Genomic DNA, 13,042 nt, shown 5'->3' with positions numbered 1-13,042 from the left:
ATTCTCCTCTTTGTGTTTCTGTTTGCACCAAATGTCATTTAAGCAACTTAAGTAAAACAGAGTATGAGACATTATACCTATATGGGTACAGATACTCTTACATCATACAGTACCATCATTTTTTAACCCCCGTCCCCCCCAAAAAATAACAATTAACAGCTGGTACCACTTTGGTCTTACTCCAGTGTATTAACATTAACTGCTGGAAAAATATTGTTCCCATAAAATCCTGCTGTTATTCCCTGTGAGTGCAATATGTCCAATGCAGATGATTGAGGTTTGACGCAGTCTTACTTTGTACTTTCAACTTTTCCCCAGTGGTGAACTCACAGAATAAGACAGTGGTTGGTTGCTGTAAAGCTAAAATAAATAAAACAAAAGGGGTTTTGAAAGTTGCTGCCTGGGTTGTGAATGAACCACACAGCACAGTAACACAACACGGACAGAGGACTGCGGCTGCTCGCAAATTCAGTTAAATGTTTGGGTTTCTAAAGATCTCTAAGTATCAAGATGAACACAACAAAATAGAAGCCGTCAAGGTAGACGGCACCGTGGCGTTTTGATACTCACAACGCCAAGTCACGTTGTCTTTTTTTTATTAAATTGTAGCTGTTTCGCAATCACAAACTGACTACCCCAAGTATGCAATTTATGAGTAAAATTCAATTAAAAAAAATAAAAAAAAATAGCACTTTTAAGAATAAAAACCAATGACGAAGCGTATGAAATGTGTGATGGCGGAAATCACCCTCAAAGTTGCTCTCAGTCTCGAGATGTGATGAAGTTTGATTGTACGTTTCAGAGAAGAAATATATCTGCCAACAATCTGACCGAAGGAAATAGCAGTTTAAAGTCTGAACAAAGGAGCTTTGGGAGGTTGGATGAACAAAGGGAATATGTTTGTTTTTTTAATACAAGGTGGTGGCTTCCATGCATTTGCTTTAAGATTATTTGAAGGCGATATCTTGTCATTTGTGCATTTAGTGGAAAGCATTTTTTCTGTTCAGACATGTTGACTGAAGGCGATGCTGACAGAGGCATGGCACAAGTGACCCTGCTCCTGTTTTCCTCTTTTGTAAACTAACAGCATTGGTCACAACGTTTAGATCTCTATGTTGTTGGCAATGTGCCGTAGGGATCCAGGTGCATTCTGGGCATCACGGTGATGACGTTCTACCAGCAGTTTTGACCCATATTCTGTCTGTTCATTTAAAGGACTCTGTGAGTATCACATCAGTCCATTCCTATCTATTCCATCTCAATTAAAATATCTATTGTCTCTGTGCAAGAAGCAGTGCAATGGATCATGGGTAAAACCAAGCTAGCCGGCTTTGCCATGAAAATTGATCAGTGAATCGGTGAGTTGTAGGGCTGCACATGCTGGCGTGCACAACTACAAGGAACACAATACATGAAATGTTTGTTGATGAAATTTCTTCCTGGATGAATTTTTGAACATAAGAGGTTTTTGTTTCGTAACATTCACGAAGTGCTGAAACAAAGGTCTTCCGGGTCAAAGGACAAACGCTGGAACAAGCTGTTCAAGATATATGTAAGCCAATCATCTGGCTACACATCAAATAACTGATCTGTACATCATTGCCAGCTACTTGTGCTTCCTCCAGATAAAACAAAATATTCCGTCATTGTTTTGACAAATGATAATTTTCATTTGTAATAGTTCCTTTATCCTCAACAAAAAGACGAAAATAGAGAAACACCATGAGATCTTCCCCCCAAACCAAAGCTGTTGGTGAGAAGTGTCCATTTTGATGCAAAATTATGACATTACAATGTTGTTCTCTCCATCCATCACTGTGCGCGGAGCCTTCTGACTTCACAGCACATGACCAATTTTTTGTGCATAAATTAAGACCATTAAGATCAACGCTTCACATACTCTGCAACTCACCGATTGCACTAAATCAACAACTGCGGGTGATGATCTCACTTTAGCCTAAACCTTTTCTGTTATTCTGCTTTCCTGTCTCTTGTCATCTTGCCTCCTTTTGTTTGTTGACTATTTTTTGTGTTATTGTATTGCTCTATGCATGTGTGAGATTGTTTTGTCTGAGAATCACTGTGTTTGGGGGGGGGGGGGGGGGGGGTTTGGGGATGCAGGGTGCTGATCAGGGAGGGTTTAGGGACATGAAAGGGCCAGAGAGATTTAAACAGCCAGGTCGCTCGGCCTTGCCTGATGCTGCTGCTCTTGCTGGCCCGACTGAGCCGCCGAGGGTCTGTGCTGACCGTTGCTGGAGGCTCGTACAGCTCCACAGTGGTGGTGGTGACGTGGCCTTCCTCCTGCTCTCTCCTCCCTCCACTCCAGCTGCCTGCGTTGGATGCAGTGCCATGGCTGCTGCTGCTGCTGCTGCTGCTGCTGCTGCTGCTGCTGCTGGAGGCGGCAGTGGCAGTTGAATTGTTGATGTTGGTGTTACTGGTGGTGTTGCTGGTTGGAGGGAGCAGTGCAGCATCGACGGGTTGCTGCTGCTGCTCCTTGTCGTTGCTGGTGGAGGAAGAGGAGGAGTGGCAGGGGGAGGTGGCCTTCTTCTCCCGAGTCTGCTGCTCGGTGGCCAAGTTGGCCCAGTTCTGCTGCGTGGCCAGCCTGTGGTTGTTGTTGTTGCTTATGTAGTAGTGGGAAGCGGGGGAGGGCTGACGGAGGGACTCCTCCTGCTGGAGTTCGTCCATTTTGAACTCCGCTGCTGAGGGCACGGCTACCGGCCCCAGTGGCGGCAGGAACGCCCCGCTGCCCGCCTTCACATCTGTGTAGTTGGTTGGGTATCTGAGGCTGGATGGGGCAGTTCTGGAGGCCGAGGCCATACACTCAGGCTCTGCAATGTTCACACGCCGCAGCAACTCGTGGTCGAGGGCAAACTCATTTGTCATGCCCTGTTTAACTTTCTTCCATCCAAGGTGATAGATCTCTAACAAATTCAGCAAAAGAGACACGCAAGCCACCACAAGCATAAATATAATAAAAATAGTCTTTTCAGTGGGTCTCGATATGAAGCAGTCAACGGTGTTGGGGCAGGGCCAACGTGCACACTTGTACAGGGGCCTCAGCTGGAAGCCATAGAGTAAATACTGGCCCAAAATGAATCCCACTTCAAACAGAGTCTTGAAAATAATGTTGAACACATAGGTCCGCAGCAATGCGCCTCTGATACGGATTTTGCCATGCTCGTCCCTGATTGGCGGCTTCTCCTTCTTGCCGCCTCCTCCTCCAACTTCTCCACCGTTTTTAAAAAGGAGTTCTTTCTCCTCTTGGAACCTGTTTGCTTTGCGCATCTCCTCCTCCTTCTCTTTCCGCTTCTCCTCCATGCGGACGATGTGTAGCACATGGCCCAGGTAGATGAGAGTCGGCGTGGACACAAAGATGATCTGCAGCACCCAGAAGCGGATGTGCGAATGGGAAGGCCTCGTCGTAGCAGACGTTCTCGCAACCGGGCTGTTGCGTGTTACAGGTGAAGTCGGACTGCTCGTCTCCCCAGACTTCTTCAGCCGCGGCCCCCAGCACCAGGATCCTGAAGATGAAGAGGACAGTCAGCCAGACTTTGCCGATGACCGTTGAGTGCTCCTGAGCGTTCTCCAACAGCCGCCCCAGAAAGCTCCAGTCGCCCATGCTTCAAGATTTCTAGCCTATGGAGAAAGTACAGGCTGTAGTAGACAAAGAAAGGAGGATTGGCAAAACAAAAAAAGAAGAAAGAAAGAGAAAGTTAAAGAATTGTGTATGAAATTGTACTCTGTTTGAACATTTATCATGTAATGGCATGCCTCACCCCGAGGTTAAACACATACGAACACACAAGGAAACACAGGGTCAAGGACATGGAGGAGAGTAAAGGTGTTGACTAGACTTTGACATATTTCTCTTTTTTCATAAAACGCTGAGCAAAACAAGGTATTTATCAAAAATTGCCATGTAGGCGTCGGATATTGATAACAAATTGAAACAGCATTTGCTTTGCAACACTGAGCCTTTTAGAAGCTCATACTGTATAGGCCACCTGTTTGACTGAACCCTGGTTCACTCTCCCTTTTGCTCTTTTCTCTCTCTCTCTCTCTCTCTCTCCTCTCTCTCTCTTGTTCTCTATGTCAGGCCTGTCTCTCTCTCTCACCTGCTCGCTCCACTGCCCAGCAGGCATGTGCTGAGATCTACATTATAATGTTCGAAAACAGCATTTAGCAGAGATGGGGCTCTGATGTGGCACACACACACACATACACACACACACACACACACACACACTGAAACAAATACTGACATACAAACGCCACCCTCCCTTCCTCTCTTCCACTGTCAACTGTAACACTAAAGCCACAGGGCTCAGATGGAAATGTTTAACTGTAATAAGGAAAGATAACTTTATAATAACAGTGTAAAAAATTCTGATTAAAAAGATGAGCTGGTTTTAAGTTTAAAAAAAAAACGTTAAAACTTTATATTCATTATCAATCGATCTTTCAATTTTTTTTGGGGGGGGGGGGAATTACTCAAATTACATCTTACAAATCTGAGTTGATGTCCTCAAATAGCTTGATTTGTTCAATCAATCCTGAACATATTAAAGAATTATATAAACAGAGAAGATAAGAACTTTATAAATGACTTAATTGATCAAGTATACACAATGTAACAGTTGTATAATAATTTTCTATTGATTGACTAATCTTAATGGCAATGCATCTGTTATTTAATGGACAGATTTAAAACTAAGTTTAACTACCATTTAAACAGGCTTTTCAAACTACATGTAGTTCAAGTAAAACAAATTTATTTTTTATAGATATCTTCTGCCCTGTTTATGGGATAAATGGTGGATGAATGTGTTTTGAGCAAGGTAGAGCTTGTTGCTATTCTTTACATCTTTTAGACAGTATCATGCACATGAAACACTAATTAAACTACTTCAAGAAACACAGAGCAAGGAGAAACTTACTAAAATATTCTTGTGTTAAAGGTAATAAATCCATCGACTAGGGTTCACAATAAGTATGACACCTGGAAGAAAAAAAAACATTAGTCAAACAATAATTAATTTCCTTCCTTTGACACTTTGAATGAAGTCAGTTGAAAACTAGTGAATCAAACATATCAGAACTTCTGTGCATGCTTTGATCAATAATTCAATTTTTTCCAGAGTATAGCAAAAACACTTTTGGTTGTTTTTAAAGAAAGTTTAGGACCAGCTGAAAAATAAAAAAATTGTATAAATTTCTAAACAAACAAAAAACGTTGGCCTCTGAAATACCTGCTATAAATAAAGGCAATATGTTATGTAATAGGTGGTGTAAGTATTGGGGATACAGCAGCAAATTAAACCCAGAGAGAGTCAGGATGTCGTGTATCATTTGACCTCGTGATGACTTAATTATTAGTGGCCAACTTTGAATACATTTCTCTCAGTTTTACAAGTATTTGTGGCATTTATGTCGGCTGGTGAGGAATGTAACAGACAGAGCCAGGTTCAAATACAAAGCCATACCTGCCAGGCTGACAATGCAGACTGTGCCAGAGTCCCCAGACTCCCTTTAAGCTTTGTCAGGCTTTTCGTTTCACTCTTCTTGTTTTGTAAAACTGAAACAACTCTTAATTACCTGATGGCATTCTTCATTTACTTGATCTCACTTTACTCCCAGTTATTCACAGGAAAGCACTCACGGCTGTGTTTATCCGTCATACCTTTAGACCGGAGATGTCATACTTAAATACGAAAAGCAAATCCATCTGCCATCATTGGGGCCATCATTTGAGTGCGTTGAAAAGCGTGTGGACCTCCCGCGGCTGCAGCGACCTTCCCACTCTCTGTCTCCCTGATCCCAAACCCGCAACCTGTCGCCTCTCTGTCAGCCCAACAAACTCTTTTTTGTTTTTAAACGACGCCTCTCAAACTCATTCATGCACACACGTCTTCAGTCTGCCGGTCCCGCTGTCTGTCCCGGGCCCGCTGACTTTGCGCAAGGCAAAGTTTTCCTTGTGTTGTTAGTTTTTGGAGGCGGCTTGGAGTCGGAGATGGGGCTCGGTTAAACGGAGCTGCCTCCCGTTTCCAGCCATGTCTGGACTGTCACATTGTGTGACCATGCATGAGTGACTCCACAGAGTCATCAGCCTGTCCGGTGTCACACCCCGCCCCTGCCAACCTCCCCAAAACCTGTCAGAAATATGCGTAAAAGTTGCCGAAAATGTGCCCCGAAACTTTTTCCAAAACTTTCGCGCAACTGATCCAAAACCTGTACATGCTCTGAACTCCTCCAAAGTATCCTGTGAAAACCACTAGAAACCTGATTGCTGCTGATCGTAAGAAAACCAGACCAAGTGAGCATAATACATTTTATCTTAGCAGACTAATATTTTAGGGCATCACCCAGAACCACAAAGATCAGAAACCCTCCATCCCCCTACCCACCCAATGGGTAGCTGCAGGAAGGCAAGGCATCATATGAGGCAATGAGCGTGAAACACTAACAGACATACTGTATCTACACAAAACAAAGAACCACACAGTTTTGTTTTTACTGATTTATGAAAAAAAAAGGTCTCACAAAGATAAAAGACTTCAAGGATCAAAGTGCGGGTGTGATAAAAACATCTCAGGTACAAAACACAAGTAAAACAGATGTAATCTTCATTCCTTGCTCGGAGAGCTGTTTGTTCATAAGTTTGTAATTTGCTGTTAAAAACGTTTACTAAAACTAGATTGTGGGAGAAATCTGAATAGAAAAATGTTTAAAAATCTTGGGACTGGAATGATCAGGCTTGTCCCTTAAAAAACACAGTTGCTATGACAAACGTTACATCAAAACTGTTATTCGGCTGTTACATAAAAGCAAGAGGTCAAAGGTCAATGCAGAGCAGATATGCAAAACAATCACAAATATTGTTCCTGAATCTGCATACATGCAAAGATCCATGACTTGGATCTTTGATCAACAATATTGTTGCCCACTTAAAAAAATGTCAGTTGACTCCATGCTGTAACTCCACAGAACTGCATCGGTTATGTCATGTAAATATACGACACTGATTGTCTTTTTAAGAGTTTACTGTCTAAATTGCCTCACATACCCTTTTTCAATCTCTCTTAATCACTGTCCTCTGTTCACAGAAGCTGGGTTTGTTATTTTTAACAACACAGATGTAACTAATCCAACTCAGTTATTCCCGGATCGGAGGGAGGACAAAGACATTTTCAAATTGAGCTTGGCCCGTAGTTCCTAACGTTAAGCCGTGATTAGTGTGGTGGCTAAAATAAGGCGCATGCTGAAAGCTGATACAGCCAGCTGGGGTCAGTACACACTGCAACAACAACACAAGTCCAAATAACACACCAGGTCTGGGCTGAACAGGACACCTTCTGGACAACGTTTCAAAAAGCAGGATTAAGAGCATTGACGTACATTTGAATGTTTAGGAATCGTCTGAAGATAATAACAAAAGGTACTTCAGAAGCAAACCCGTAATACGATTTTCAGTTGTCTGTCCAACTCGACAATCCTACTTTCTGAAACAAACCTTTGTAGGGTTAACACGTCTTCAGGGGGGCAACAACAAATATTACCAAAATATTGAGTCAAATAGTCATTGATTCACATCAAGAAATCACTAAAAGTCTGACAGAGTTGGTATTTTTCTAGTCACGCAACTTGACTGGAATCAAAAGTAATGTTCTGTATGGTTCAACTCCACTCAGTCTTTCTGAAATAATATTTCTACAAAATCCTATTTTTTAGACTTTGAGAACCAATGTAATTAAGCAATAAGATTAATGGTAGTGGGGGTTTCTAGCACGTGCTGACTGCAGAAGAAAAACATATTGCTTAAAAGACATTTTACACTCCAAACATACATATTTTTGCCACATTCCCAACACTTCAAATACTTTCAGTTCAAGTAAAAGACAAAACACATTGTGATTGAAAAGCAAAGAGCATCACATCTTCTAAACCACTGTAGTGTGGTAGGTAGGATTTCATTATGTTATGTTAAAGTCTATCAGCGTAATCTTGTGCAAACACACTTCTCAGCAAATATAAACATGTGTAAAAACTCTAGTATCATGTATAGAAAGTTATTCAACTATGGGTTTTTAAACTCAACTTCATCACGTGATTCAACACAGCAGGATTATAAAAACTCATCTGCTTTCATCAATAACTGTAAAACACATTTAAAATCAACCACATTTAAAGTCAAACCTCAGCTCTTGTAAAGTAGACACTAAAAACGTAATCACAAAGCCACTTTTTGTTTCTCCTTTCTCTTCTTCAACACCAGACAAATCCCTCAGGTCTAGAGGAAGGTGTTTGTCCACTTCCGGCCACTAGATGTCAGTGTAAACTCATTCTTCTCTGGTTCAAAACATTCACGCGACCTCAAACTGTGAACAAAAAATGAAATCCCTCCATCAAACGCTGTTGACCATCCACTGTGTGAAAGGAAGGTAACACTTGGGATCATGTGGATGATCCACAGATACAAAAACACTACTTTAAAAAAAGAAAAGAAAAACTCACAGACTCTTTAAGTAATCGGCTACTCACTGGGAATTCTACCAGATGTAAAATGATCCATACTTTAGATTGTTTTTTTTTTGCACAAAGACAGGCTGTCCTCATGAACCATTTGTAGCCAACATATAGCTATGAAAGTAAGGCACTTATAAAACACAAAAAAAAAACACAACCAGAACAGAATTTGTGTCAGGGGAAAACACAAGATTTAAACCCAGGAAACGCTTGTCATACTAATTAATGGGGTGGTGTGATTAATGGGGTGATGATCAACTTTTGTCAGCTAAACTCAACAGCAACGTCTCTTGAAAATACCAGCACTTCATGGTGACTGGTACCTTGTTGACAGTAACCCTTTTTCGGCTAAATTGACCTGGAAAGACCGCTGAACTTGTCACGTAATTCCTTTTTGTTGCTTTCTTTCGCAGGATTTCACATGAATTGGTTTGCATACGTTGTCGTGCGATATCATACAAACCTGTTCATGAGAATGCGTTGACTAAGGAAAAAACACCTGACTGCCTTTAGGGGCAGATTTAAGGCCACGTGTAGGAAAATATAGAGCAAATATGCATATGGTAGCTACAGGGATTTGCCTTCACACGAGTGTAGAAGGTCAGCCACCAGAGCTATACAGACACTGTCTATCTAAATGAATCTTGGTTGTGGTTATTTGAATTTACACATTCCCAAAATCTGCTACAAACTGAGACCATCATAGGTGGTTGGCTTTACAGTTTATGCTTTTCTATCTTCTCTAGGAACAACTGGTGGCTATCTTCTAACACATCTTGTTGCTGGTCGAATCAGTGACGGAAGACAACAGCATTTCGTTCTTCTTGTTCTGCAGGTGGGCATTATCCCGCGTCACGCTGTCCGCGTGGCTGTAAGACAGCTGCCTCTTGCTTGACCTGGCAGAGCACCTGATGATGGCCTTGGCGATGAGGTAGCACAGCTCGGCCACGTTCAGCACCATGCAGATGGCCGACGAGGACACCATGAATATGGTGAAGACGGTTTTCTCTGTTGGCCTGGAGATGAAGCAGTCCACCTTGTTGGGGCAAGGCCACTGCTCGCACTTCACCAGCCGGGGCATCTGGAAGCCGTCGTAGACGAAGTACAGCGCATACATGAAGCCACCTTCAAAGATGAGGCGGAAGAACAAGCTGCACGTGTAGGTCCACCACAGCGGGCCTGTGATTGGCAGACGCCTCCCCTTCAGGGTCTTCAGGTCGTTCTCTGTCATCTTCTCGTTGCCGTTGGAGGCCAGCATCACCCTCTTATCCCCGCGATTCCTGTAGGCCACGTGCATGGCCACCAGCAGGGCCGGCGTGGACACAAAGATCAGCTGCAGGCACCACAGGCGGATGTGCGACACGGGGAAGAAGTGGTCATAGCAGACGTTTTTGCAGCCAGGCTGCTGCGTGTTGCACGTGAAGTCGGACTGCTCGTCCCCCCAGACGCTCTCAGCTGCCAGGACCAGGATAGTGATGCGGAAGATGAAAAGGACGGAGAGCCAGATCTTTCCCAGACTGGTGGAGTGTTTGTTGACGCCGCCCAGCTGAGAGTAGAGCGCAGCCCAGCTCATCGTGGCGAAGAGGACTCTGGAAGCTCAGACGACCTGTAGAAGGAAGGAATTCAGCAGAAAGTTAGGAAACCTCAAATTCCTTTTTGTAAAAAAAAAGAAAAGAAAATCTGATCATTTCTCACGGAACCTCTATCGGTCTGAAGGTAGCCTACACACTTGTTGGTCTTTCTTATTAGATTAGATTTTGGTATTTTTAATGTTTCAAACAATGTAAAGTTATTTTTTGACCAAAAAAAAAATACACAACATGGGTCACAAGTTGGACTTCAAGTGGCTTTCATGCATGATTTTCAAGGATGAAAAAAATTGTCAATCCCTGGGGCACAGAGTCCAGGTCTGTGATGGATGCGCCACGACGGAGTCAGAAAGGTCAGTGTGACTAACTTCATTATAAGCCCAATGCGGTCATTTTATGACACACGCAACATGGAAAATGTATCATTTGTCTTTTTTTTAAAGCACTTTTCCACCTAAGTGCTGGGGTATTTCACTACTGTCCTTGTTATACGCCAGATAGATTTCAACATATTCTACTTTTTAGCACCACTGCTAATGTAATTTATTCATTATGAACATGATTATCACTTTATATTGTATTAAGTTGTGATGTAGGCTAGTCTACTTGCAAAGGAGCTTTACTTTTATTTTTTTGTTTTACCTGTTTGTACTTCGTGGCAGTGATTTATTTTAAAGAACAGATGTGATTTTGCTAAAGTAGGCTATAGTGGTCATAAATAGAGGCGATGTGGTGTCTTGGGCAGGGTTAAATCTCAGAAGAGGGCCAGTGTCTATGGCTTCCATTAAACTCTCGTTTCCTTATCTTAAACAATCTTTTCTTCTAATCTTTTCTTTTTGTCATCGTGATGTGCAAGACACCACGACGAAATAGCGATGGCACTGCCTGAGGAATAAAACAATATAAACAAAAATCGAAATAAGAGCAGCAGGCCTACTCTACGCGTTTGATTATTAAAAGGAAATTTGCGCACAATGAATGGGATTTTACTTTCTATAAATGTAGCATACAGTACAAACAATCTTTAGAAAGCAAAGTGTAAAATGCGCCCATTATTTGCGACTTAGATATACATAACTATTACTACGAACTATAAGTAGTAGTAGCCTATTGTTGTTGTTGTTGTTGTTGTTTTCATCTGTTTATTTAAGAATTTAAAAAAGAAATAAGGCAAAGTGCAACGAGTTCACAAACCTAAACCAATAACTCACCTGTCTCTTTGGGGGTTATACAAAAAACAATCAATAAGTTTCCATAAAGATCAATTCATCCTTAATTATTTTGGGATGCGAAGAAAGTTGTTCCTGGTGGTCCAACAGAATCAGAGTTTAGCTCGTTTGAGGACAACAATGTCTCAACCCCGTGTTCCAGCTGAGTGTGAGACGCACCTGAGTCTTCAGAGGGTTTTCATCGTCCCTCCTGTAGACAGAGAGGGGAGGGGGGGAGGGGGGGGAGGGGAGGGAGAGAGGGGAGGGGAGGGGAGCCGGCCGGCAGGTTCAGGGTGCGGCCAGCCAGACACCCAAGAGACATCAAGACCCATTTTCTCTTTTTGTGTTGTGCATGATGACAAGACAGTTTCATAAAGAGCAGAAATACCATTTAAAATTGTATGAATATTCATAAGAAAAATTAAACATCTCCTTGGTTAAACCGCAGTGGTGGAGCATAAGAGCTACAGTTTTTAAATTTAGGTACAGCCAGTGGTGGAAGAAGTACTCCGATCTTTTATGAGTAAAAGTAGAAGCATCTACAGGATTTAAATTCTCTGTTACAAGTAAAAGTAAAATATTCAAAATTTCGCTTAATTGAAGTACAAACGTATTGGCATTAAAATATTCTACCAAGAGTAAAAGTACTCAGTAGCAAAATGGCCCATTTCAGAGTCATATATATCATATTATAACATGGTCTGTGTCAGGGGTCTCAGAGACCCTCTCCACTGGCCCCCTATAGCTTTGACAAAACATTATATGGAAATAGATAAAACCTTACATTCATTTATCATTGTTGAATGCCTAAAGTCCTTCTTACATATCAATTTACATACATATCAAAGAAAGGGTCAGCGTCTAAGCTAATTTAGACTTAATAGACTGTTAACTTCATTGTGAAGACTCAAACATGTTTTGCAGCTCTAGACAGATTTAAAATGGTTGTTTTGATACTAAAGGTTGCTGACCCCCGGTCTGGGTGAATATATCATTCTGATTGGCTGCAGACTGGTCATTAAATAGGGATATAGGACACCTACTAAAGATGTCACAGTGAAACTGACTGGACAACATTTTAAATGAATGCGCAAATTAAATTAAATCTGAATATGTTATTTCCAACACTGTTCGGATGCTTCTGGCCTCCTTGTCATCCATTAATTCCTGATAATGGACACCCCTTCGGGCATTAACCCTTACTAATATCTATCATAATTAGTGATGTGTCAAAAAAAAGTTTAAACTCTTTGAAGTGGGGTTGTATGAGGTACCTATCCATTGTCAGTAGATGGTCTGCACACTTTTTGGAGAAGCACACAATATTTAGAACATGTGCACATACTGTATATAGACACATTTTATCAAACCTCTAAATTATGTGCACGGTATATGACATATACCGTGTGTTTATATTTTTGTATAGTGCACATTCGATGATGAAGTTCCCACAGTACGATCATGTGATGGTCACTCTGGCCTGATATCACTGTGGAATGAGATGTCACAGCGAGTGAGGGTGGTCCTCGCTGTGACATGTTTCCATACCTTGTTCCTGGGATTCAGACCTTATCAGGGACCAGTCAATGCTACGCACATCATCCATTGGTTTTGCTGGAGGGAACGGAGACCACTTCACTCCAGACCTCATGCGACATATTCAAAAGTTGAATTCATGGTTTTATTTTTCCTTAGGAATAGGATAAAACGTGTCAATATAAA

General features: G+C 41.9%; 2 protein-coding genes across 2 annotated transcripts; both read right to left on the bottom strand.

The window, feature by feature from the left end:
* Positions 1-2,102: 2,102 nt before the first annotated feature.
* Positions 2,103-6,152, bottom strand: LOC116698181 (gap junction protein, alpha 3). Its single transcript, XM_032529974.1, is given in 5 exon segments — positions 2,103-2,193; positions 2,196-3,406; positions 3,408-3,654; positions 4,938-4,999; positions 5,681-6,152. Coding segments are annotated over 3 exon segments (1,449 nt in total). The 5' UTR covers positions 3,620-3,654; positions 4,938-4,999; positions 5,681-6,152; the 3' UTR covers positions 2,103-2,167.
* A 350-nt stretch (positions 6,153-6,502) lies between these two features.
* On the bottom strand, positions 6,503-11,521 carry gjb8 (gap junction protein beta 8). The gene is made up of 2 exons (XM_032529976.1): positions 11,324-11,521; positions 6,503-10,129 (listed from the first exon to the last, which is right to left on the bottom strand). The coding sequence occupies exon 2, from the start codon at positions 10,094-10,096 to the stop codon at positions 9,290-9,292; it is 807 nt and encodes a 268-aa protein (XP_032385867.1). The 5' UTR covers positions 10,097-10,129; positions 11,324-11,521; the 3' UTR covers positions 6,503-9,289.
* Between the last annotated feature and the right edge of the window lie 1,521 nt (positions 11,522-13,042).

Source organism: Etheostoma spectabile, chromosome 11 (genome assembly GCF_008692095.1).
Source record: "Etheostoma spectabile isolate EspeVRDwgs_2016 chromosome 11, UIUC_Espe_1.0, whole genome shotgun sequence".
Taxonomy (NCBI): domain Eukaryota; kingdom Metazoa; phylum Chordata; class Actinopteri; order Perciformes; family Percidae; genus Etheostoma; species Etheostoma spectabile.
This window is presented reverse-complemented; position numbering and strand designations above follow the sequence as displayed.